The following is a 25,887-nucleotide window of genomic DNA, read 5'->3' as shown; positions in this document are numbered from 1 at the left end:
CGCATATGGCGTAAGTGTTTTCGCCGAATGCTCATCGGACACGACCCGATTGGCCGAGGTGCGTCACGTGGCTTGGTTCGTCTAATTACACTGGAAAGCGGTGACTCAAGCGGTGAATTACGAAACGCTGTCGGCGCATCTTCCGCAACCTTCAGCCACGTCATCCGACTGCCAAAACCGGAGCTTCACGTTTGCACAATCTGGTACGACAACCGTGTCTCAGTTGGAATGAAGTGGCTCTGTTTACGGTCCGTGTCAACCTGAAGAATGACTGACAATTCCATGCGTTGAAGTGCGGCATGTCAAAGGACGCACATGCAGGATTCACTTTTAACGGGAAAAGTAAATAAAGTCAATACATCCGTTGACATGACGTGGAAACAGGATACGAGTGCATACACAATGAAGCTATTGTTAAAAAAAAAAAAAGTATATCATCTTAATTTACAAAATTGACTAAACTGGATTTGGACTACATTGGGATTTTGTTTCTTAATAATATGAATTTCACAATACATTTCAGCCCAAGTGAGCATTAAGAATATGTTTTATGCGTGAAAATAACATGTTTCAATTAAATTATAATACACTATTCAATACTTCTCATAAATGTTTGACACCTGAATTGACCTGTTTAAGATTTGTGATTTGGGCCCCAGTACTCTGGAATGCCCTCCCGGTAACAGTTAGAGATGCTACCTCAGTAGAAGCATTTAAGTCCCATCTTAAAACTCATTTGTATACTCTAGCCTTTAAATAGACCCCCTTTTTTAGACCAGTTGATCTGCCGTTTCTTTTCTGCTCTGCCCCCCTCTCCTTCGTGGGGGGGGGGGGGCACAGGTTCGGTGGCCACGGATGAAGTGCTGGCTGTCCAGAGTCGGGACCCGGGGTGGACCGCTCGCCTGTGCATCGGTTGGGGACATCTCTGTGCTGCTGACCTGTCTCCGCTCAGGATGGTTTCCTGCTGCCCCCACTATGGACTGGACTCTCACTATTATGTTAGATCCACTATGGACTGGACTTTCACAATATTATGCTAGATCCACTCGGCGTCCATTGCACCGGTCGCCCTAGAGGGGGGGTCACCCACATCTGCGGTCCTCTCCAAGGTTTCTCATTGTCATCCCACTGGGTTGAGTTTTTCCTTGCCCTGATGTGGGATCTGAACCGAGGATGTCGTTGTGGCTTGTAAAGCCCTTTGAGACACTTGTGATTTAGGGCTATATAAATAAACATTGATTGATTGATAAACATTGATTGTGAAAGGTGACATGGATGTGAATCATCCATCCATCCATTTTCTTCCGCTTATCCAAGGACGGGTCGCGGGGGCAGCAGCCTAAGCAGAGAAGCCCAGACTTCCCTCTCCCCAGCCACTTCGTCCAGATCCTCCCGGGGGATCCTGAGGCGTTCCCAGGCCAGCCGGGACACATAGTCTTCCCAACGTGTCCTGGGTCTTCCCTGTGGCCTCCTACCGGTTGGACGTGCCCTAAAGACCTCCATTGCGAAGCGTTCGGGCGGCATCCTGACTAGATGCCCAAACCACCTCATCTGGCTCCTCTCGATGTGGTGGGGCAGCGGTTTTACTTTAAGCTCCTCCCGGATGACGGAGCTTCTCACCCTATCTCTAAGGGAGAGCCCCGCCACCCGGCGGAGGAAACTCATTTCGGCCACTTGTACCCGTGATCTTGGATGTGAAACAATTAAATAAAATCAAAAAAGATAAGTAGTGGTGCACGAATCAACACATATCAATGAATTAAAGCAGTGGTTCTAAAAATGTGGCAAGAGGCTCTATCTAGCCAAAGAATCACTTGATTAAAGTACAGAGTTATATTTTCCTATGTTCAAACACAATATTACTGTTCAAACTGTGTGGAATGTAACAGTGGCCAACATACTCAATATACTTGTTAAAGGTGCCATATGTAATAATTTCATGTCAAGTCATCATTAAATTGCCCTGATGCGTCAAAAGGCATTAATAAATCATGTTCTTTTCGAATACCTTTATAACTGATAACGGTAGTTCAGCCGGGATATGCTCCTTTCAAAATTAGATTTACAACCCCGAAATCTTGTTATTGTTTTCATTTTGATGCCCCGCCCTCCACGGTTTGACCAATTAGAAAGTCTGTGAGTTTGTCACATCCAGGTTGCCAGTTATGCACCGCCCTCTTCGTCTGGCTACAGCCACTGGTAAAGTTACTAAACATGTCAGACCTTAGTAAATCTAAAATGCGTTGTTACGATTCTCAACTTATTCATGACAAAGCCAGGAACAAAACAAGGATTTGTATCGGGAATGCCTTTGAAAGATAGAGACGATTGAAGGCGGAGAAGATTTTTTCATCTGACGCCAAACTTGCTAATTTCCACCTTGATAGGTAAGTAAGGCATTTACGTTTTCTTATTACTTGTAATAAAAGGAAATTAACATTTCGTATGTAAACTATATTGTCAAATACAGGCTATGATCTTGTCTAACAAAGCTAGTATGTTAGTACACACGAATGCTTAGGAGTGAAGCACCATCACACTAGTGTAGCTTAGCATGCTAGCCCGGTCAATGACACATCGACATACAGGCTAATTGGGGAAGTATATGCCCGTTAGCTTGTATGTCCATGTGTCATCCAACTGACAGGGCAAAATATTTTTTCAACAAATAAAACCTATGTGGATATGGGTAGTGTCAGTGCATATTTCGTTCTCAATATGCTGTTACGCTGAGGAAATGTGTTCCAACATTAGCACAGCTAATTGCGGGTTCTGGTACTGTATGTGTATCAGGCACATATGGGGGGGTATTTGCTTGGCACAATATAATGCATTACATGCAATGATTTTCTACTTTGTGTATTGACATGGTAGTAGGCTATATGATTTATGTGTAACCTGTTTTTTTTGTAACATGGGTTGGCTCATAGAATTGCACTCTGCACTGAAAGATGGTGATGTGCGTACATGGAAGATAATGCAGTGTGTCAGGTTGGATGCAACATGGAGTTATGCTGAACCAAATGTGGCGGTAATTTTACTGTTGGCCTCGACATGCCATCAAATTACTATATATAATTATTACGATGATTGTCCGTGCGGTCAAACTAGACATTTTAGCAGGGTAATGCCAACAATCTCTCCCGACTAAAATATTGCTGCGTAACTTTACAAATACATTTGGCTAATCGACATTAGTAAAATGTGGCATAATTACTTAGTAAACCATCTTGCAAGAAGCATAAAGAGGAGAAACCTACAGCATAGGACTTGTCGTTTGCCATTTGAAGTTCCTTGAAGTAGGATTCGGATTCGGCTGCGTATCTGGCAACTTCAGTCATGGAGAGTGGGAGGGGAGTACATAATTTTGACCGTGATTGCAGTACCATTTCTGGCCACATTGCTACATATGGCACCTTTAAATAAAACCTCTGCCTTGTTTTTGGTTAATACGTAGGGCTACTACGCTACAGTATTTTAATGTTGGTTTATTATGGTGGTACTTGGAGAGCCAAGTGTATTTTGATGTGGTACTTGGTGAAAGCAGTTTGAAAACCACTGGGATAAAGCAATAATACAGTTGTTAAGTATGTTAAAATGCATTTGATAAAAGCACATTGGGGCAAAATTGTGTTGAATTTACAATACAATGACATTAGGCAGGATTATTTAAACCTGAGACCAGGCACATGCACAGAGATTTTGGAGGGCAGGGTCTCAAGGCAGAAAAAAGGACACCCATAGTGAAAATTATTCATGAACATTTTATTATAAGAATCACAGCATGTTTTCAGATAATATAGTAAGAAATACAAACTCAAATGATCAATTTGAATTTAAAAAAAAAGTATGAGTACACAAATGTATTTCTTCACTGTTTTATGGAGAGTTGAAGCATAAGCTGCATTACATACATATACAACTAAATATCTCATCAGACTGTTGTAGCTCAACTTAAGACCCACGTTTCATCTCAGTAATTAGGATTTTTACTGAAACCAAACCAGTGAACTTGTCCAATGGATAAAACAGCAAAACTGACTGGTTATGAGTTTACCATTGGTAATAAAGGAACGTAGGTTCAAGCCTAGAATGAGCATGTCATAGTGTTTTCTATTGTTACTGATTTAATTGCAATTTGTGATGAACCATTGTGAAAACCATTTATTGTTCCCATTTTACTGGGAAATGTTACATGTATTGAAATGCAAATGTTGACAGGTATGGCTTCTTTCCCTTCATTAAACATTACCAACATTAGTTAACAGTGGACAAGGCATTAAGTTGTTACTCTGTTTTATTGAGGAAACGTCGGATAGAAACTCATTGTTATTACCTGTCTGCCTGATACTGGGACTGTGAATGGTTGTTTATCTACAGCAGGGGTCACCAACCTTTTTGAAACCAAGAGCTACTTCTTGGGTACTGATTAATGCGAAGGGCTACCAGTTTGATACACACTTAAATAAATTGCCAGAAATAGCCAATTTGCTCAATTTACCTTTAACTCTATGTTATTATTAATAATTAATTATATTTATCTTTGTGGAAACACTGATCATCTTAATGATTTCTCACAATAAATATATGTAGAAACAGATAAATATCAATATGCAACACTTTATTTTTATATTTTCTCTTAAGTGCCCATTTTTCAAATTGAACATTTTCAAATGATCACTTCTAAGACAGTCTTGTGAAATCACAATATCCCATTTTAACTAGCTAGCCACTAACATTTTTTAACAAATCATGAATTACTTTGCACCATGGAAAATCTAGATTCTAGATTTTCCAGAACAAAATTTTTAAAAGAAATTCAAAAGACTTTGAAATAAGATTTACATTTGATTCTACAGATTTTCTAGATTTGCCAGAATAATTTTTTTGAATTTTAATCAAAAGTTTGAAGAAATATTTCACAAATATTCTTCGTCGAAAAAACAGAAACTAAAATGAAGAATTAAATTAAAATGTTTTTATTATTCTTTACAATAAAACAAATAAAATTACTTGAACATTGATTTAAATTGTCAGGAATGAAGAGGAAGGAATTTAAAAGGTAAAAAGGTATATGTGTTTAAAAATCCTAAAATAATTTTTAAGGTTGTATTTTTTTCTCTAAAATTGTCTTTCTGAAAGTTATAAGGAGCAAAGTAAAAAAATTAATGCATTAATTTAAACAAGTGAAGACCAAGTCTTTAAAATATTTTCTTGGATTTTCAAATTCTATTTGAGTTTTGTCTCTTTTAGAATTAAAAATGTCGAGCAAAGTGAGACCAGCTTGCTAGTAAATAAATGAAATTTAAAAAATAGAGGCAGCTCAGTGGTAAGTGCTGCTATTTGAGCTATTTTTAGAACAGGCCAGCGGGCTACTCATCTGGTCCTTACGGGCGACCTGGTGCCCGCGGGCACCGCGTTGGTGACCCCTGATCTACAGCAAACTTTACTATCAAAAGAGACATTTGGCCGCCTCTTCCTTTTTAAGAAAAATAGTGTAGAGCTGCAGAACTGAACACAGCTTATAAACTTTTAAAAGTTTTCATCTTTTTTATTCTTTACTTTACAGGAAAAAGCAATCTGTTCATGTAAAATTTAACTCTTTTTCCTTCTCATTTTTCTTTTTTGGCAAGTATTCATGGTTAGCTTACCCAAGTTGTTGCATACTCGAGAAGCTGAACTGAACACACAGGCTGCCAGTCTCTTTTACTCGCCTTCCCTGGGCCTCAGAACTCAGCCTGTGGGCATTGACAGCCTTGCAGATAGCCGGAAATTTTAGAACTATTTTTGAAAATGCAAACTTTTCTCTCTCCCTCTCCGGGGATAAAAAAAAAATCTGAGTGAGCCACAACAAGGAGGAAGAAGAGCCACACGTGGCCCCAAAGCCGCAGGTTGCAGACCCCTGGTCTACGGTATAAGTACCCTGACTAAAGAGCAACAAGGTGTATCTCACCTGTTGCCCAAAGTCAGCTGGGATAGGCTCCAGCACTCCCGTGACTCTAAAGAAGGATAAGCGGTCCAGAAAATGGATGGACAGACCAAAAAAAGTCTGAAGCAACAGTGCCTCTGCTGTGCGGAGGCACGTAATGCACTACATTCTACATACATCTCCGAAATACATGTTTAATCGACAATTGATATTACACATTACACGGAATCATTAATAATCAGATAAGTGTAATGGACATCTGCTGGACTCATAGCCCCCACTTTACAAAGATAACATGAACTTCCTGCGGAAGAGACATAATGCAACGTTAACCCATTTGCACTTAACATGTTTATCAGTTAAATTTCTTCTCACCCTATTATGTCAGGCAGACGAGGGTCTTTGTATAATCCGTTATGCAGGTACCCCAAAGAAGCTTCAAAAGGTACAAACTTGACTTGCTCAGTATTCTGGGCACTCACTGCTACCTTGAATAGCTAGAAGGAACATATTAAAAATATACTTGTTTTATATTAGTTAGTAATTAGCGTTCAGGGTCATCGATACCTGCTGAGCATCGTCAATGGGAACAACGGGATCATCCTCTGCATGAAGGAAGAGAAGTGGGTTTTGCATTCTTCTTAAACTAAAACAAGAACACATCAAGCCATGAATGACTCGTATTAAATTGTATTAATTATTGATGTCAATGAATACGTCAGAAAGCCTTCAAAGTCAAACAATTTGGATTTCAACCAAAGTATTCTGATGTATGAGTCAAACAAAACCATCAAAAGCAACTGTTGTAAGACGTCAGCGATAGTGAGCATATAAAGGATTAACTGTACAAGTGTGTTTTGCTTGTTCCTTGGTTTTTGTGACGCCACCACTAGAGGGCAAATGACATCAAAGAGGAAAATAACTGTAGAACTCAAAATAACTTTTTGCAACATAAGAACGTGCATAGGTCAGTACAATATGAGCAATATACAGTCGTGGTCAAAAGTTTACATACACTTGTTAAGAACATGATGTCATGGCTGTCTTGAGTTTCCAATCATTTCTACAACTCTTATTTTTTTTGTGATAGAGTGATTGGAGCACATACTTGCTGGTTACAAAAACATTCATGAAGTTTGGTTCTTTTATGAATTTATTATGGGTCTACTGAAAATGTGACCAAATCTGCTGGGTCAAAAGTATACATACAACAATGTTAATATTTGGTTACATGTCCCTTGGCAAGTTTCACAGACTGGTTGCATTTTTGACCACTCCTCTTGACAAAAATGGTGCAGTTCAGCTAAATTTTTTGGTTTTGTGACATGGACTTGTTTCTTCAGCATTCTCCTCACGTTTAAGTCAGGACTTTGGAAAAGCCATTCTATAACCTTAATTCTAGCCTGATTTAACCATACCTTTACCACTTTTGATGTGTGTTTAGGGTCATTGTCTTGTTGGAACACCCAACTGCGCCCAAGACCCAACCTCCGGGCTGATGATTTTAGGTTGTCCTGAAGAATTTGGAGGTAATCCTCCTTTTTCATTGTCCCATTTACTCTCTGTAGGGCACCAGTTCCATTGGTAGCAAAACAGGCCCAGAACATAATACTACCATGACAATGCTTGATGGTAGGAATGGTGTTCCTGGGATTAAAGGGTTCACATTTTCTCCTCCAAACATATTGCTGGGTATTGTGGCCAAACAGCTCAATTTTTGTTAAATCTGACATCACATGGACAAAGATAAGACCTTCTGGAGGAAAGTTCTGTGGTCAGATGAAACAAAAATGTTGCTGTTTGGCCACAATACCCAGCAATATGTTTGGAGAAGAAAAGGTGAGGCCTTTAATCCCAGGAGCACCATGCCAACCGTCAAGCATGGTGTTGGTAGTATTATGCTCTGGGCCTAATTTTGCTGCCAATGGAACTGGTGCTTTACAGAGAGTAAATGGGACGATTAAAAAGAAGGATTACCTCCAAATTCTTCAGGACAACCTAAAAGCATCAGCCCAGAGGTTGGGTCTTGGGTGCAGTTGGGTGTTCCAACAGGACAATGACCCCAAACACATGTCAAAAGTGGTAAAGGAATGGCTAAATCAGGCTACAATTAAGGTTATAGAATGTCCTTCCCAAAGTCCTGACTTAAATGTGTGGACAATGCTGAAGAAACAAGTCCATGTCAGAAAAACCAACAAATTTAGCTGAACTGCACCAATTTTGTCAAGAGGAGTGGTCAAAAATTCAACCAGAAGCTTGTGGATGGCTACCAAAAGCGCCTTATTGCAGTGAAATTTGCCAAGGGACATGTAACCAAATATTAACATTGCTGTATGTATACTTTTGACCCAGCAGATTTGGTCACATTTTCAGTAGACCTATAATAAATTCATAAAAGAACCAAACTTCATGAATGTTTTTTGTGACCAACAAGTATGTGCTCCAATCACTCTGTCACAAAGAGTTGTAGAAATTATTGGAAACTCAAGACAGCCATGACATTATGTTCTTTACAAGTGTATGTAAACTTTTGACCATGACTGTAAGTGAATAAATACATACAACTCTCAACTGGTGGGTCGGGACTGATCGCAGGGTCATTGTGTGTTAAAAGTTTGTTAGTTTTCTGTCAGTAGTCTACCATAGTTATTAACATGTTGAAAGTAACAGTCCTGTCTGTTTTTAGTTGTCTATGTGATTGTCATATTTGGAGGTGTTAAAAAAAACCCCGTTTGTGGTCATTTCTAGCGCGTAAATGGGATTTTCATCGAGCTAGCTACGTATTTGTTTAAATACATTTCATGTATGATGAATGTCAGAGAAATTATTTTGTATCTTATGGAGGTTATACTGGAAACAGTTCATTTATGTATGTTCAGTTTTACAGTGCAACCAAGTAGAGTGTGTCTGAATCGGAACTCAACTTTATTGAGAGCTTGTCATTTTTCTACTGAGCTCGTAAGTGGATACCAAACGTTAGCAGGAGAATAGAAAACCTTTCCAGAGACTTTTTGTTCAAACAATTTTGAGTTTGTGGATAAAAACTTTTTGTGCTGGCACACTGTTTTTTGCACTACCCCAATGTCACTATATTCTGACTTTATGCTATAGGAAGGTTTATTACATAATGGATCATTTTCTGTATACTTAGATGACAATTAGGAATGTTCATTTTGTTGATTAAACTATTGCCTGTACAGTAAATAAAGATTTTCTAATTTTAACACTTTGAGCCTGGAACAAGTCAATTGAAATGATCTATTGCTAATGATGGATTCTGATGCGTCATCTATATTGCTGCTTCTTGATCTTAGCGCTGCTTTCGATACCGTCGATAATAATATTTTATTAGAGCGTATCAAAACACGTATTGGTATGTCTAGGCTGACCATATTCTGAAATCCCAAAAAGAGGACACATATATGCGTGCCAAGGCGGGCAGCACGCCAAGGCCGAGACTAGGTGAAAATTTGCCAATGATACTCGAACTTGCTTTATAAATAATATATTTATTTAAATAAAGCATTTTTTCTCCTCTGTTGACAGCAGTGTTGGCGCTAGGAATTTTCAAAATGGGGTCCCAGGGACCCATCAAGTCATAAAAAAGGGGTCCCACAGTAAATATTTGGGGTCCCACTTTTTTGTAAGTGTTTTGAAAACAAATGACAAATGTATGCATTATCCTGTTATATCTCACATTCTATATTGTGTTTTGGAAAAAGGTTGTCATAAACGTTACTTAATTCATTTAAAAAAATAATACAAAAGAAAATAAATGTGTAAGCATATGTAAATGTATTCAGTTACAAACATTCATTCACTTTCTTCTTTCTTTCATGGATCCAAACTTTACCGCTGCCGCTATTTTTTTCTATGATTTTATTTAATACGTTGTAGGTGTATTTATTTCAGTATAAAAGTGTAAAAAGTGTTTTGCTTGGGTCATGAAATGATGATAATGGTGTGCCAGGGCAAACATACATTTTATATTTAACGCTTAAATCTCTGGAGTCTACATCAACTTCACATCCATCCCTCATTTCAAAATGTTTTAGTTTTTTTATGTTGTTTTTTTGTTTGTTTGTTTTCCGCCCTTTTTTGTCAAACAAAACTATGTTTTTTATGGCAAACACACAAAATATGCAAAATCTTCCACCAAAAATAGTTTTCAAAGTGGAATATTTGATGTGAAGTAATCCGAGCCTTTGATAGGTCAATAATTCATAATAACATTGATTTTGATTCAATATTATGTTTTGAGCAATGACCGTTTGAAAGAGAAAAAAAAAACCAGCTTTGTTTTATTAGTCAACATTGCAACTGTTTCTAAATTACATTTCACCTGTAAGCTTTTTTATTTCACTTTTGTTATGTTTTTGTTTATTTTAATAGTATTTTTAGAATGTGCCTTTAAAACATTAGCTGTGGGCCGCAAATGGTAAAAAAAAAAATCAAAATCTGCTTTCTTTCTGATTTCAATGCGTTAAAAAGACACAAAAAGTGCATTAACGCCAACACTGGTTGACAGTATAACAAAATAAGTCACACTTATATTCTGTAACATTCACAGTTTTGGAAAAAAGTGCAGAGGTGGAAATATTCAAAATAACCTCTTGTATATAATCTAAACATAAATAATGCCTCAAAACAAGTTAATTAAATTTAAACAAAAAACAGCAGACGAGCTGCAAAATGCGGCTGCTAGACTTTTGACAAGACCAAGAAAGTTTGATCATATTACGCCTATACTGGCTCACCTGCACTGGCTTCCTGTGCACTTAAGATGTGACTTTAAGGTTTTACTACTTACGTGTAAAATACTACACGGTCTAGCGCCATCCTATCTTGTTGATTGTATTGTACCATATGTCCCGGCAAGAAATCTGCGTTCAAAGAACTCCCGCTTATTAGTGATTCCCAGAGCCCCAAAAAAAGTGCGGGCTATAGAGCGTTTTCTATTCGGGCTCCAGTACTCTGGAATGCCCTCCCAGTAACAGTTAAAGATGCTACCTCAGTAGAAGCATTTAAGTTCCATCTTAAAACTCATTTGTATACTCTAGTCTTTAAATAGACCCCCTTTTTTTAGACCAGTTGATCTGCCGTTTCTTTTCTGCTCTGCCCCCTCTCCTTCGTGGAGGGGGGGGCACAGGTTCGGTGGCCACAGATGAAGCGCTGGCTGTCCAGGGTCGGGACCCAGGGTGGACCACTCGTCTGTGCATCGGTTGGGGACGTCTTTGCGCTGCTGACCTGTCTCCGCTCGAGATGGTCTCCTGTAGGCCCCACTATGGACTGGACTCTCACTATTATGTTAGATCCACTATGGACTGGACTCTCACTATTATGTTAGATCCACTATGGACTAGACTCTCACATCTGCGGTCCCCTCCAAGGTTTCTCATTGTTATCCCATTGGGTTGAGCTTTTCCTTGCCCTGATGTGGGATCTGAGCCGAGGATGTCGTTGTGGCTTGTACAGCCCTTTGAGACACTCGTGATTTAGGGCTATATAAGTAAACATTGATTGATTGATTGATTGATTGCTTGAATTCACTTCGCATTATTTACTAATTACATGACGTACTCAATGGAAAAATCGGTTTTGAAATTTGGAACACATTTGTTCAACTTTGGAGGCTCAGCTGTAAAATGTATGCGTTTAAAAACTTACTTTTGCTCACTGGGAAAGACAACCTTATTTTCAGCCCATGGCTCTGGGAAAAAATATCCCAAGCCAGGAAATGTCCAGTAATACTAGAAAAACAGAAATAAAAAAAATGTTGTGTTATGTTTTACAGTATTCAAAATAAATTAAATAGTGTAAATGACAAATGTTGATTAAGCCTACCCAAGAAAATACATGACTTGTTAGTTTTTTTGCAGCGATATTAAAGGCGCCTTCGAGGATCACGCCGTCCAAAACAATACCTGTTGATACAATCATAGTGAGAGGTGGTTGTATTTGATCATGAACATTTGCCTGTGAGGTTACATCTACCTTGCTCTAGCAGTTTGACAGCAGTGTTTGTGGCCACCCTGCAAAGACACACAACATTATTGTGAAGCACTCCTCTATCGAGTCTGTCCCTCGAGCCTGCACCAACAAAAATGACCATATCACGTGACTACACTCTTTTAAATATATACCACCAGTCATCATTGTTTTGCCTACACCACAAACCCTATTAACACTACATACAGTTTCCTCAAATGCGTTGTCACGTTACGTTACTGTTTAGTTATTTTTCCCACCGTATTTTGCATGTTATCTTGTCACTGGTTTCTCTCTAGTTAATCCCTATAGTTTCCCGAGGTAAAAACCCACATTTGTCGCCACCTGACAATTAGTCAAAATAAAACTTTGCTGGATTTTTGTTCTATGATCTGTTGTGTTGTCACCAGTGTTAGGAAAATTACTTTGAAATGGTAATTATTTATCGTTCATACAGGGATTGAATGTCTTTTGGTGGCTGCATCTCTCCTTGTCCACAGGATATTGTGGGATTACATGATTATCACTTCATTGAATAGTTCATTTCCCCCCCACTCGAGTAACGCCGTTATTATGTAACATTAACACTGGTTGTCACACATCTCCTTTTCTTCCATGTTTCTCCTTTATTAGGTATAGCCATGATTCTGTACTTTTGCTCTATTTTACCTACAACTTGTTTATGCTGCTGTGTTAAGGTGAGCTCTGTCTTCCCCTTCCAAATCATGTGGTGTAGCATGACGTACACCTCAAACAAGTCTAACCGTGCGTAACAGCGACGCGGCAAAGGCTGTAATTGCTTGGCTTTATGTACTTGCCCTGTGTAGATGCGTTCAATCATGTGGCATACTGCCCAGTTTGGCAAATAATTTGCCTTCTTTTTTTGCATTTAAAGTATAGTAGTACAGCACTAGTTCCCATGACACTCAATCCCACTTGTTACCATTGGTTTTTTTTTAGCAACAAAAGGATTTATCCAGGGTAAATCCCACCTAGCCTTATCCACACACAACAATGCCACCGTTTGAGACCCCCTCCGTCCACCGGCGCAACGCAGCCTAATACACATGCGCGAAAAAATGCGCGCGTCATAGTTACCTCTGACCTGGAAGTGTATCTTACCCTGTGTTTCAATGTAGACTATTGCCACATTCCTTTTAACAGTAAACCTTGCTTAATTGCCTCACCATCAGCAGCTGTTAGACTATCGTAGTGAATCACACCTGAGCCATCATACATGAATCATATCTTTAATGGACGTGTGAAAGTAAACAATGTGATAAAGAACATGTTATGTTTGCTGGGGGGAGTTGTGATGGCACAGAACCACAAGGGGGCAATATTGCTCTGTTTTATTATATATAAACAAACAATATAATATATATAATAATTAAACATTACTAATAAATTTACTAGAGAATGGTGTGTGACAAAATCCAAGAGTGTGTATGGTGTAAGACTATGTGTAGGAATTAATTGCTGAGTGTTTACCAGAAGTGTTGATTTGAGAGGAGGAATAAGGCATGAAGGCAGTCCGTGGGGCAGGCAGATGGTCAGGGCGAATGGTGAGGCGTAGGAGGTCCGTGTCCAAGCGGGGGTCGAGGATCGAGGAGGCAGTCCGGCAAGCAGAGAAAGCTATGACTGACGAGACGCATAGCTCGTCGACGCGGGGACAAAGGCAGACTGCTGGGGAGGAGGACAAGGAAGAACAATGAAACACGAAGGGGAAACGCAGAGAGAGAGTGAGAGAGCATAAAGCTGAGTTAGTCGGTTTACGGTACACGACAGAAGATTAAGTTCCGGCCAGGATCCTTGGGTCCACTGGTCTTTATTCAGCTCGCCCTCATCAGTCCCAGGTATGTTGATTGCCGGCGATCGATTGCAGCTGTTCGCTGCCGCCAATCTGGGGCTGGTGGAGCTGCGCTCGGTGCAGCGCACAGATGAATGCGCACTGACACGCGCCCGGACCGTGACAGTACCCCCCTCATATGGACAGCTTCCAGATGTCCTATGACCCGAAAGAGAAGAACAAAAGTCAAGGGAGGGTGGAGAGGTGAACTGGTGGTGAGTCGCCAGCCCACGTGTCCCTGAATCCACTGGGGACAAGTCTGGTGGCGGCGGCGAGAAGAATGTCGCTGCGGCCGGCGAGGCGGGCGACCAAGGAACGGCCACCTTCTTGGCCGTCAGGCAGGCGGATGAGAGTGCCGCAACAAGCGTCCATGCACTGGCCGCAGAGGGCCATGCGTGCGGGCGCCTGATGGCCGTCTGTGCGGCCGGCCAGCCGGAGGTCGCGATGGCGTCGAAGCCGGAGATGAGGAGGACGATGTCGTAGGAGCCGGAGATGAGGAGGACGATGTCGTCGGAGCCGTAGACGAGGAGGACGATGTCGTCGGAGCCAGAGACGTGGAGGACGATGTCGTCAGAGCCGGAGACGTGGCAACAAGCTGAGGAGCTGGCCAAGGTGCTGAAGCATGGGTCGGCCGCAAAGCAGAAGCAGGCGCTGGCCGTGGTGCTGAAGCTGGCGCTGGCAGTGGTGCTGAAGCTGGCGCTGGCCGTGGTGCTGAAGCAGGCGATGGCCGTGGTGCTGAAGCCGGCACTGGCCGTGGTGCTGAAGCCGGCGCTGGACGTGGTGCTGACTCGGGAACCAGCCTGGGTGCAGGTGCTGGTACGGGGGCCAGTCTTGGAGCTGGTACTGGTTCGAGGACCAGTCCGGGTGCTGGTACTGGTTCAAGGACCAGTCCGGGAGCTGGGACTGGTATGGGCACCAGTCTAGGAGCGGGAGCTGGTACTGGCATGGGAACCAGTGTAGGAGCGGGAGCTGGCATGGGAACCACCCTAGGAGCGGGTGATGGTCTTTATTCAGCTCACCCTCATCAGTCCCAGATGTGCTGATTGCCGGCGATTGATTGCAGCTGTTCGCTGTTGATGGTCTGCGGCGCGCTTTGCGCGCTCTCGGAGCTGCGCTCGGTGCAGCGCACTGACGCGCGCCCGGACAGTGACAGTACCCCCCTCCTATGGACAGCTTCCAGATGTCCTATGACCCGAAAGAGAAGAACAAAGGTCATGGGAGGGTGGAGGGGTGAACTGGTGGTGGGTCGCTAGCCCACGTGTCCCCGAATCCACCGGGGACGAGTCTGGTGGCGGCGGCAAGTAAAACGCCACTGCGGCCGGCGAGGAGGGCAACCAAGGAACGGCCACCTTCTTGGCCATCAGGCAGGCGGATGCGAGTGGCACAGCAAGCGTACATGCACTGGCCGCCGAGGGCCCCGCGTGCGGGCGCCTGATGTCCGCCTGTACGGCCGGCCAGCCGGAGGTCACAGGGGCGTCGAAGCCGGAGACGAGGAGGACGATGTCGTCAAAGCCGGAGACGAGGAGGACGATGTCGTCGAAGCCAGAGACGAGGAGGACGATGTCATCAAAGCCGGAGACGAGGAGGACGATGTCGTCAAAGCCGTAGACGAGGAATACGATGTCGTCGGAGCCAGAGACGAGGAGGACGATGTCGTCAGAACATTTTACAACAACCAACAACAGGACACTGTGCTTGTAGGCTGAAATTGGAGGTCGTACTTGACGGCCGCAACCACTTCATGGCTTCACAATAGTTACGGAGTACAAAACTAGATGTTGACTAATCGCTCGACATACATTGTGGAAAATAACTGATAGTCTGCTTTGCCAGTCCAAATGCTTTCGCTATTTTTCGTAGTCTTCCCTTGTCCACGGAAGTCCGCACTGTCGTCTGTCCTTCGACAAATGGACAAAGTTTTTCACTAAGTAGAATCACAGCTGACTTGGACATTCGAAAGTTCTCTTGCCGTTCCTCTGACACAACACACCTAGTGACAAAAATATCCCACCAGGCTGCCGTTCTTCCAGGGCTTATCCAAAACCGTCACTCAACACTGCTATGTTGCCGTCTGAGATGTGTTATATCCGAAATACAAACCCTGTTTCCATATGAGTTGGGAAATTGTGTTAGATGTAAATATAAACGGAATACAATGATTTGCAAATCCTTTTCAACCCATATTCAATTGAATGCACTACAAACACAAGATATTTGATGTTCAAACTCATAAACTTTATTTTTTTTTTGCAAATAATAATTAACTTAGAATTTCATGGCTGCAACACATGCCAAAGTAGTTGGGAAAGGGAATGTTCACCACTGTGTTACATCACCTTTTCTTTTAACAACACTCAATTAATGATTGGGAACTGAGGAAACTAATTGTTGAAGCTTTGAAAGTGGAATTCTTTCCCATTCTTGTTTTATGTAGAGCTTCAGTCGTTCAACAGTCCGGGGTCTCCGCTGTCGTATTTTACGCTTCATAATGCGCCACACATTTTCGATGGGAGACAGGTCTGGACTGCAGGCGGACCAGGAAAGTGCCCGCACTCTTCTTTTACGAAGCCACGCTGTTGTAACACGTGCTGAATGTGGCTTGGCATTGTCTTGCTGAAATAAGCAGGGGCGTCCATGAAAAAGACGGCGCTTAGATGGCAGCATATGTTGTTCCAAAACCTGTATGTGCCTTTCAGCATTAATGGTGCCTTCACAGATGTGTAAGTTACCCATGCCTTGGGCACTAATGCACCCCCATACCATCACAGATGCTGGCTTTTGAACTTTGCGTCGATAAGTCTGGATGGTTCGCTTCCCCTTTGGTCCGGATGACACGATGTCGAATATTTCCAAAAACAATTTGAAATGTGGACTCGTCAGACCACAGAACACTTTTCCACTTTGCATGAGTCCATCTTAGATGATCTCGGGCCCAGAGAAGCCGGCGGCGTTTCTGGATGTTGTTGATAAATGGCTTTCCCATTGCATAGTAGAGCTTTAACTTGCACTTACAGATGTAGCGACCAACTGTGTTTAGTGACAGTGGTTTTCTGAAGTGTTCCTGAGCCCATGTGGTGAAATCCTTTAGAGATTGATGTCGGTTTTTGATACAGTGCCGTCTGAGGGATCGAAGGTCACAGTCATTCAATATTGGTTTCCGGCCATGCCGCTTACATGCAGTGATTTCTCCAGATTCTCTGAACCTTTTGATGATATTATGGACCGTAGATGTTGAAATCCCTAAATTTCTTGCAATTGCACTTTGAGAAACGTTGTTCTTAAACTGTTTGACTATTTGCTCACGCAGTTGTGGACAAAGGGGTGTACCTCACCCCATCCTTTCTTGTGAAAGACTGAGCATTTTTTGGGAAGCTGTTTTTATACCCAATCATGGCACCCACCTGTTCCCAATTAGCCTGCACACCTGTGGGATGTTCCAAATAAGTGTTTGATGAGCATTCCTCAACTTTATCAGTATTTCTTGCCACCTTTCCCAACTTCTTTGTCATGTGTTGCTGGCATCAAATTCTAAAGTTAATGATTATTTGAAAAAAAAAATCAGTTTGAACATCAAATATGTTGTCTTTGTAGCATATTCAACTGAATGTGGGTTGAAAATGATTTGCAAATCAATGTATTCCATTTATATTTACATCCAACACAATTTCCCAACTCATATGGAAACAGGGTTTGTAGCTGCAATCGCCGTTTCCTTCTCTTAAGGTATTCATCTGTGATTTCCAAAAGCACCTGTACATGTAAAATAAGGAGAAACACTGGCATGTCTGGATGATTCACCTTCATCTTTCTAGTGGTTGCCGCCGAGTTACGGGTTGTTATGAAGCTGGCTGTGGCGCGTTCTTTCTGATGTTTTTTTGTTTGTTTTTGTTATATTTGGATGCAATTGTTGGTTTATATGATATCATTAAGTAAGACTACGTATTATGTTGAAGGGGGCAGGAAAATATAAGATTTTTCTTCATCCTGTTCCTTCTCAGGCATTGGTGTGTAAATGTATAATTGAATAATTGTGGTATAATTGTCTATCGATCAAAGTTGCACATCAATGAAGGAGATAAATAAAAATGAATTAATGAATGAATGAATGTCACTTCCTGTGCGGGGCGCGGTCTTTCTGGCGTCACTTCCTCTCCGAACTCAGTTTTTAAACGATCAATGAGTCCATACAAAGCTAAGAGCCGGAGATTCAAGAAATAGACGGCGCACTTACTCGTGTAAAAAATTGTCCGAGGAGGGTTACCTTAAACGGTGATTTAGTGTGGCTGAAACGAGGCTTAGGCTAAATAATTATTAGTTTAGGGGTTATCCGGCTTAGTGTAGACATAGCCTAAATCATCACAATTTAAGTGCCATAGTTTCTCACCAGAAAACACTGCCCCTAAAATTGATTGGCTGATGCGGAACTTTGAAAAACATGACGGTGCCTCAAAGGACAGCACTACACAGAAGCATAAACTCATTTCAGCCACAACAGAGGGATAAAAGATGTGACTCCAGAGCCGCAGGTTGCAGACCCCATTGGCATTGACTATTTGTAGTGAGTAAATAATTATATTCTAACCAACTGGGTAAAATCACTGCCCAAGATGGCTCATGGGTTCAGTTGTTTTTCCTTAATAAATGAGGATGAATTGGTGCTGTATATATACAATTACCCTTGAAATGTGGAGTGTGTTATGCAGTGTAATTAAAATCTGTGTTAACAAAATCATTAGGGGGATAAGCCTTTGCCTTTAAAACTGAACATCTACTCATATTAAATTAGTGTAGTGCTGTGTGGAGTGTGGTATAATACATTCGTACAACAAGTAGACATTAAGTCATTCTGACTTCATAAGCTACTTACCCAGTGCCAAGAGAATGTCCCCAGAGGACGACCGGGCTGCTTCCACTGTGTTTTTTGACCCACTTGTATACGTGGAGGGCATCTGTAGTGAGCCCAACTTCAGTCGGCTCACCGCTTGAGTCTCCAAATCCTGCAGATCAAGAAACTTTCACTGATGCACACTAAAATGTAGCTGATCCTTGCCACCACCAGATGGCAATCACAGAGAGGAAAAGTTTCACAGAAATTGCACTGCTGCTCTGTTACTATCTTATTTCTTTTTAGTGACTTTATAGATCAATGTGAGGACAATGAGTGATGCCATCCTTAAGGATGCAAAAAATATTTGTTGGCACCAACCTCTGTAGTCAGGCTGTGTCACATGGTAACCAAGTGCACTCAATACCTGTTGACAGATAAGGCTTATTTCAGAACAGCTATCCTGACTTTAATATAGTTGCTAAAGTGTGAATATGTTTGCTCACTTTCGCAACGCCCACCCGATGAGAAGCTCCCCTGTATACAGAAATAGTTAGTAAGGAATAATATTACCATTTAATCGGGGAAAATATCCATTTTATGATGATGTTCTATTTTCCTGTGCTTCCTGGTGAGTCAAAAACGTCATCGTGTAACCCACCTTGTGCCTGTGTTCCCATGTAGATAAATGATAACTGGACTCCCATCACTGATGGTGCTTTGGTACCATGCCATGCCTTTTCCCTGTGCCTGCCTCCATTGACTTGCAGGCACCGTATGCCTTTAAAAAGGACAAAACAATACAAAATGAAGAGCTCATTACTGGTGATGGGTAAATGAAGCCTCAGTGAGTGTATGGCACACCCAGTAGCTGTATTGATATTGCAGGGATACTCTGGTGCTGTTTTATAATGGTCATCCACCATCTACTGAATTAGGTCACTAGTTTTGACTTGCAAATAAAATCAATAGTTAGCAAATATATTGTTTTCAGTTTTTTGTTGTTGTTGTTGTTGTTTTAAGCATTACTACAACATTTTTGCTCTGAATTAAACATTTTAGGCCTAATAATGGCTAAATGATCAAAACATCAGTACTACAGTAGTAATATGATCATGTTGTTCAGTATCGTGGTCATTGATTGGCTCAGCCTCAGGAAGCATTGGATACATATTGGATTAAATGAGTGTAAAGGTGACTAAAGGGTGCTTTTTCATGTCTAAAGGGCTCTCATGATGTTGAAATTGGTATTAAGAAGTTAGTAACAATTTCTTAATGCTCCAGCTATGAAAATATTCCCATCTATAATTAATGATTCCTACTTTGCCGGAAATTAATTTAACACATTGGTGTCTAGAACCAATAAACAGCAATAAATTAAAAAAGGATTATGACTTGTGCAACTTTAGTCAATAAGCCAACGAGTATATAGGAAACATGGCGCCAAGAGATCAAAATGTACCCAGAATTCAGAAATGTTCCTTTTTCCATTTAGATCAAGGGTGTCAAACGTACAGCCCACGGGCTGGTACATGTTTTATCCGGCCCGCGGGATGAGTTTGCTAAGTATCAAAATGGGTCGAAATTTTTGAATGAAAGAAACTGCTGTTCTATATGTGTCCACTAGATATCACAATAGCAATTATTTGTATCTTTGTAGATGATGCTACATATGTAAAATAAATAAACCACATGTTGTAGTGCAGTGGTTCTCAAATGGGGGTACGCGTACCCCTGGGGGTACTTGAAGGTATGCCAAGGGGTACGTGAGATTGTTTTTTAAATATTCTAAAAATAGCAACAATTCAAAAATCCTTTATAAATATATTTATTGAATAATACTTCAACAAAATATGAATGTAAGTTCATAAACTGAACATCAAATCAAGTAGGCTATTCCATTCATTACCATAAACCCAGAGTTTCCCCCATGCCATGATGGTTTGACCCTCACTAAAATGTATGTCAAAAAGAACTGTGAAAAGAAATGCAACAATGCAATATTCAGTGTTGACAGCTAGATTTTTTGTGGACATGTTCCATAAATATTGATGTTAAAGATTTCTTCTTTTGTGAAGAAATGTTTAGAATTAAGTTCATGAATCCAGATGGATCTCTATTACAATCCCCAAAGAGGGCACTTTAAGTTGATGATTACTTCTATGTGTAGAAATATTTATTTATAATTGAATCACTTGATTTTTCAACAAGTTTTTAGTTATTTGTATATCATTTTTTCCAAATAGTTCAAGAAAGACCACTACAAATGAGCAATATTTTGCACTGTTATACAATTTAATAATTTAGAAACTGATGACATAGTGCTTTATTTTACTTCTTTATCTCTTTTTTTTCCAACCAAAAATGCTTTGCTCTGATTAGGGGGTACTTGAATTTAAAAAAAAATTCACAGGGGGTACATCACTGAAAAAAGGTTGAGAACCACTGTTGTAGTGCACCAGTCGAGGAAAATTATCAAATTACAGGATGTTATTTATAACATCCTGTAATTTGATTTTGATATTATTTTTTTTATCTTGATAGATTAAAAATTAACACCGATGAGTAGACTAATGAACATTATCACATAATTTATTCAGAGAGTAAAAATAACGACAAATAAAGATAGAATACTATAAACCACAACATGTAAGTGTAAAAAAAACAACACCATTATGATTTGTACATTTTCAGAAAGTACTTGTTCTATTTTCAAACAAAGAAAACAACCTGAAGTTGTCTTTATTTTTAAGTTATTGTGCCGTGATTTTTCTCCATGTGGCCCCCGATCTAAAATGAGTTTGACACCCCTGATTTAGATCGATGATGGAGACGCCATTCCTTCAACTTCTTTCATTTCGAGCTGTCACTTGTGAGTCAAAAGAAGTGCTCCCTGATAAACACAGGTTGGTACTTCAGTCAAATGATGCAGTAGCTGTCTCAGTCATTTTTTCCCTCAAAGTGACACACACATCGATTCTTCGAGGGACACACTATCACTTGTGATGCTTCAGTTTGACCCGTCAGTACTGATTAGACTTAGGTGAAGACCCACTTTGTGAGAACGTAAGAAGACTCACCAAACACCAAGAGAGATTCCTTCTTCTGATGTTAAGTACATGTTGATGGTGTGATTTAGGGAGAAGTCAGAAGGTTGGCCAAGGTCAACAAAGAAGGGAACCCTCACTGCACACAGAAGGTAAGTATGTGTTTTTTAAGTATGTGTAAACGAATCAAAGAACATGATAGTTCTTGTACGCTTACTTCTATGAGTGTAAACAAGATGCTGGAACAATTCCCGGGCCACGATCAGCGTGAAAGGCATTAAAAGGAGGAAGACAAAGAGAGCAAATAAACCCCTTTTTCTCCAGCAGGGCCTAAGCAAAGAGAAAAACAAAAAACACATATTTTGGTGTTTTTAAACACAACAAAGCAAAAATACAGTATGTTCATACAGCCTCTGTAAAGAAGAGTATTTATGTTCTCACTGTGCTGATGAAGGTTGTGTCCAGGGTCCCTGGGTGTCGTAATATTAAGGCGATAAGAGCTGAATGATGCCATCAAGATGTCAGACTCTCACACTGACCTTGCTAGAAGCAACATCACAAAGGAGGTTGCTCTTCAGACTGTTTCCAGTTTAATGGACAATACAGTCCTCCTCTGTTAACACTCCAATAAGACAGAAGAGTATTTTGAGTGGAAAGACTGATTTCTTCACACCTCTTCAGGGGAAAAATATAGGAGGTCCTTATTCCAGCAGTCTCCAAAAAGTCCACTCATTTGTCCGGATTTAGCACGTACTTCAACAGCTTCAACTGTATCATGTAATGTTCATCATAACCTAGTTATGCTGCATACCAGACTGCTAGGAAGTAATAATATCCATAACACAGTGGTACCTTGTTTGATTAGTGAGCCGTGCTAAAAGGTCTGAATCGTACAAAAATCAAAGCAATGTTTGCCATGAGAAATAATGTAAATTTAAGTCACCCAAAAGTTTAACGCAAAACATTTTAAAGAGAATAATTCAATTCACATACAGAAACAATGTGAAATGAAATACGGGAAAAAATAAACTGAATGCGAAATGATGATATAATAAATAAAATTAAATGGATGAATGAACAGGGGTCCCCAAACTTTTTGACTCCGGGGGCCGCATTGGGGTAAAACAATTTGGCTGGGGGCCGCGCTATATATATATATATATATATATATATATATATACATATATATATATATATATATATATATATATATATATATATATATATATATATATGTAAATGTGTGTGTGTGTGTTTATATATGTATACGTATATGTAGATGTATATATATGTGTGTGTATATATGTATATGTCTATGTATATGTCCATGTATATATATATCTATATGTGTATATATGTATATATATATGTATATATGTATATGTGTGTATGTATGTATATATATATATGTATATGTGTCTATATGTGTGTGTATATATATATATATATATATGTATGTATATATATATATAGATATATATATATATATATATATATATATATATATATATATATATATATATATATATATATATATATATATATATATATATATATTCCTCGCTCACTAATTGACTTAAAGAGCGCACTTGCTGCATGTCACGTTATCGATGGTAAAATGCATTTTTAGACAATATGATTTGCCTGAGTGGCTAGGAGATGGTAGAAAATGGACTAGTAAGGACAAATTAAAAAAATAATAATAATACAAAAAAAAAAAAATAATAATAATAATGAAAAAATGTTTAACTTGGGACTTCCCGCGGGCTGGATTTTGGACGCTGGGGGGGCCGTATCCGGCCCAGGGGCCGTAGTTTGGGGACCCCTGATTGAAGATTCTTTCCTCACTTTCTTTATCAAATCACCCTGGACAATTCATTTCTGTTTATTTTCATAAATAGCTGTTTTTTGTTGTGTTGTTCATATGTTAGCTTTTTGACATTTGTTATATTGCATCAGGAGAATATTGCTTTGCACTATTGACTTCATTTTGCGCCAACATTAGTATGTAATAAAGGGGATAAAATGATCCCTATGTAATTATAGTCTTATATTGTTATTCTTTTAAATTCAATTTGCCTATGTAACTACATATTGCATTATTGTTCACAAACAAGTATGTTGATAAACTATTTTTCTTTGTGTTTTATTCTGACTATAATCATGAGCAACAAATTAAAGGCAACATTCTTCAGTGAGCTTAAACATATTTAATAAATATTGGTATGGTAAAATGCTGCCCTGTATTTACTTGGTATCGCATTGATACCAACAACTGCTGTATCGCTCACCCTTACTTGGAACGTCCCAGTTTATAGCTTGACGTGACGTCACAGAGTAATCAGGAAGTAATTTTGTTAATTCTATCGTCCTTTATTTGTTATAAATACAAACAATATTGGTCATCCTGTGATAATTCACCAAGTACACAATTAATATGTCACAAGTACGTTACCCTCTACACCCCCCTCCCACCCCCAGTAAAGTGTGTAAGTTGTAGTTAACGTCAGCACATTAGCAAACGCTAACTCACTTATTCTCGGTCTTCCTCTGATCTTTGGCAGTTGTCTGAGCGAAAGATGACGGACCCGTGTTAACATTCCTTTTCCTCATTTTGAAACGCAGCAGGCTAAAGTTTACACACAAGTATGGGCGTCCAAAGTGCAGTGAAGGAGCAGGGCAGGCGGATCGATCCAAATGTCGAAGGTATGAATACCAGGGTCGTAGACACATCAGCTCAATACCAGCCACGACGTGATCGTTTTATTGTATTAATTTTGTTTTTTTTATAAATATATTTGTCGTATTGATATATTCGTATATTACATTGTTTACAAACTCAGGGAATACATAATTGGACGCGGGAAGGGGTGTCATAGGATTGAAATGAAAGGCACAAAATGTTTTTGTTTACTTATTTTGTACTATTAACTTAAGTTAACTCAAATAATTGTATGGAATATAAGGGATATTTTTCTAACCATGGTTTCATTATCTTTATATGTAGACCTTATATATATTGTATTGTTCAATTTTTCACACTTTTGTTACAAATAAACAAACTAACATATTAGCCATTATCAAAAAATTAAAGGCAATATCACAATCATTCAATGAACTGAGAATTTTCAAATAAAGAGTACCGGCGATACTGGTCCTTTTTGATTGATTGATTGACACTTTTATTAGTAGATTGCACAGTACAGTACATATTCCGTACAATTCACCACTAAATGGTAACACCCGAATAATTTTTTCAACTTGTTTAAGTCGGGGTCCACGTTAATCAATCCATGGTATTCCTGTATGAAACTATTGAATTGAAAATGTACAGTATTAGCCTACTCACCCGGAGATTAATGGGTTTTCTTGGAGGATTTGTAATTCAAGGCAGTACTTCTTGAACACAGCCTTACTTAAAAAGGGTCAGCGTCACATAATCAACAGTTTACGTAAAAGGTGTTTTTGAGGTAAAAGTGTGCTTTTTAAATTGGTAACATTGGCTTTAGCCTCGAGATTCTCTTACTTGTTTGACCAAGTAAAGTTAAGTTAAAGTTAAAGTACCAATGATTGTCACACACACACTAGGTGTGGTGAACTTTGTCCTCTGCATTTGACCCATCCCCTTGTTCACACCCTGGGAGGTGAGGGGAGCAGTGGGCAGCAGCGGTGCCGCGCCCGGCAATCATTTTTGGTGATTTAGTATCCATCCATTCATCCATCCATCTTTTTCCGCTTATCCGAGGTCAGGTCGCGGGGGCAGCAGCCTAAGCAGGGAAGCCCAGACTTTCCTCTCCCCAGCCACTTCGTCCAGCACTTCCCAGGGGATCCCGAGGCTTTCCCAGACCAGCCGGGAGAGATAGTCTTCCCAACGTGTACTGGGTCTTCCCCGTGGCCTCCTACCGGTCGGACGTGCCCTGAACACCTCCCTAGGGAGGCGTTCGGGTGGCATCCTAACCAGAAGCCCGAACCACCTCATCTGGCTCCTCTCGATGTGGAGGAGCAGCGGCTTTACTTTGAGCTCCCCCTGAATGGCAGAGCTTCTGACCCTATCTTTAAGGGAGAGCCCCGCCACCCGGCGAAGGAAACTCATTTCTGCCGCATGTACCCGTGATCTTGTTCTTTCGATCATAACCCAAAGCTCATGACCATAGGTGAGGATTGGAACGTAGATCGACCGGTAAATTGAGAGCTTTGCCTTCCGGCTCATCTCCTTCTTCACCACAACAGATCGATACAGTTTGACCAA

The 25,887-nt window shown here is 40.2% G+C and overlaps 1 protein-coding gene across 6 annotated transcripts; it reads right to left on the bottom strand.

Annotated features, from left to right (window-relative positions):
• Positions 1-6,109: 6,109 nt before the first annotated feature.
• Positions 6,110-25,882, bottom strand: LOC133607279 (lysophosphatidylserine lipase ABHD12). 6 transcript variants are annotated; one of them, XM_061961778.1, is made up of 13 exons: positions 24,172-24,408; positions 21,856-21,968; positions 21,672-21,777; positions 19,253-19,372; positions 19,098-19,128; positions 18,973-19,018; positions 18,634-18,763; positions 11,924-11,961; positions 11,774-11,853; positions 11,597-11,679; positions 6,497-6,575; positions 6,305-6,426; positions 6,110-6,233 (listed from the first exon to the last, which is right to left on the bottom strand). In XM_061961778.1, exons 1-13 carry the CDS (start codon positions 24,369-24,371, stop codon positions 6,212-6,214), a joined length of 1,170 nt encoding a protein of 389 aa, XP_061817762.1. In that variant the 5' UTR covers positions 24,372-24,408; the 3' UTR covers positions 6,110-6,211. The 6 variants fall into 6 exon arrangements, with proteins under 6 accessions (XP_061817762.1, XP_061817788.1, XP_061817780.1 ...); XM_061961804.1 differs by lacking the exons at positions 6,110-6,233; positions 6,305-6,426; positions 6,497-6,575; ... (2 more) ...; positions 11,924-11,961; positions 24,172-24,408 and adding exons at positions 12,582-13,603; positions 13,699-13,925; positions 22,080-22,181; positions 24,988-25,882; XM_061961796.2 differs by lacking the exons at positions 6,110-6,233; positions 6,305-6,426; positions 6,497-6,575; ... (1 more) ...; positions 11,774-11,853; positions 11,924-11,961 and adding exons at positions 12,582-13,603; positions 13,699-13,925; positions 22,080-22,181 and having other exon boundaries at positions 24,172-24,624.
• Positions 25,883-25,887: the final 5 nt, after the last annotated feature.

The sequence above is a fragment of the Nerophis lumbriciformis genome, linkage group LG02 (genome assembly GCF_033978685.3).
Source record: "Nerophis lumbriciformis linkage group LG02, RoL_Nlum_v2.1, whole genome shotgun sequence".
Taxonomy (NCBI): Eukaryota; Metazoa; Chordata; class Actinopteri; order Syngnathiformes; family Syngnathidae; genus Nerophis; species Nerophis lumbriciformis.
Note: the sequence above shows the minus strand (reverse complement) of the source record. Positions and strands in the feature narration are given on the sequence as shown.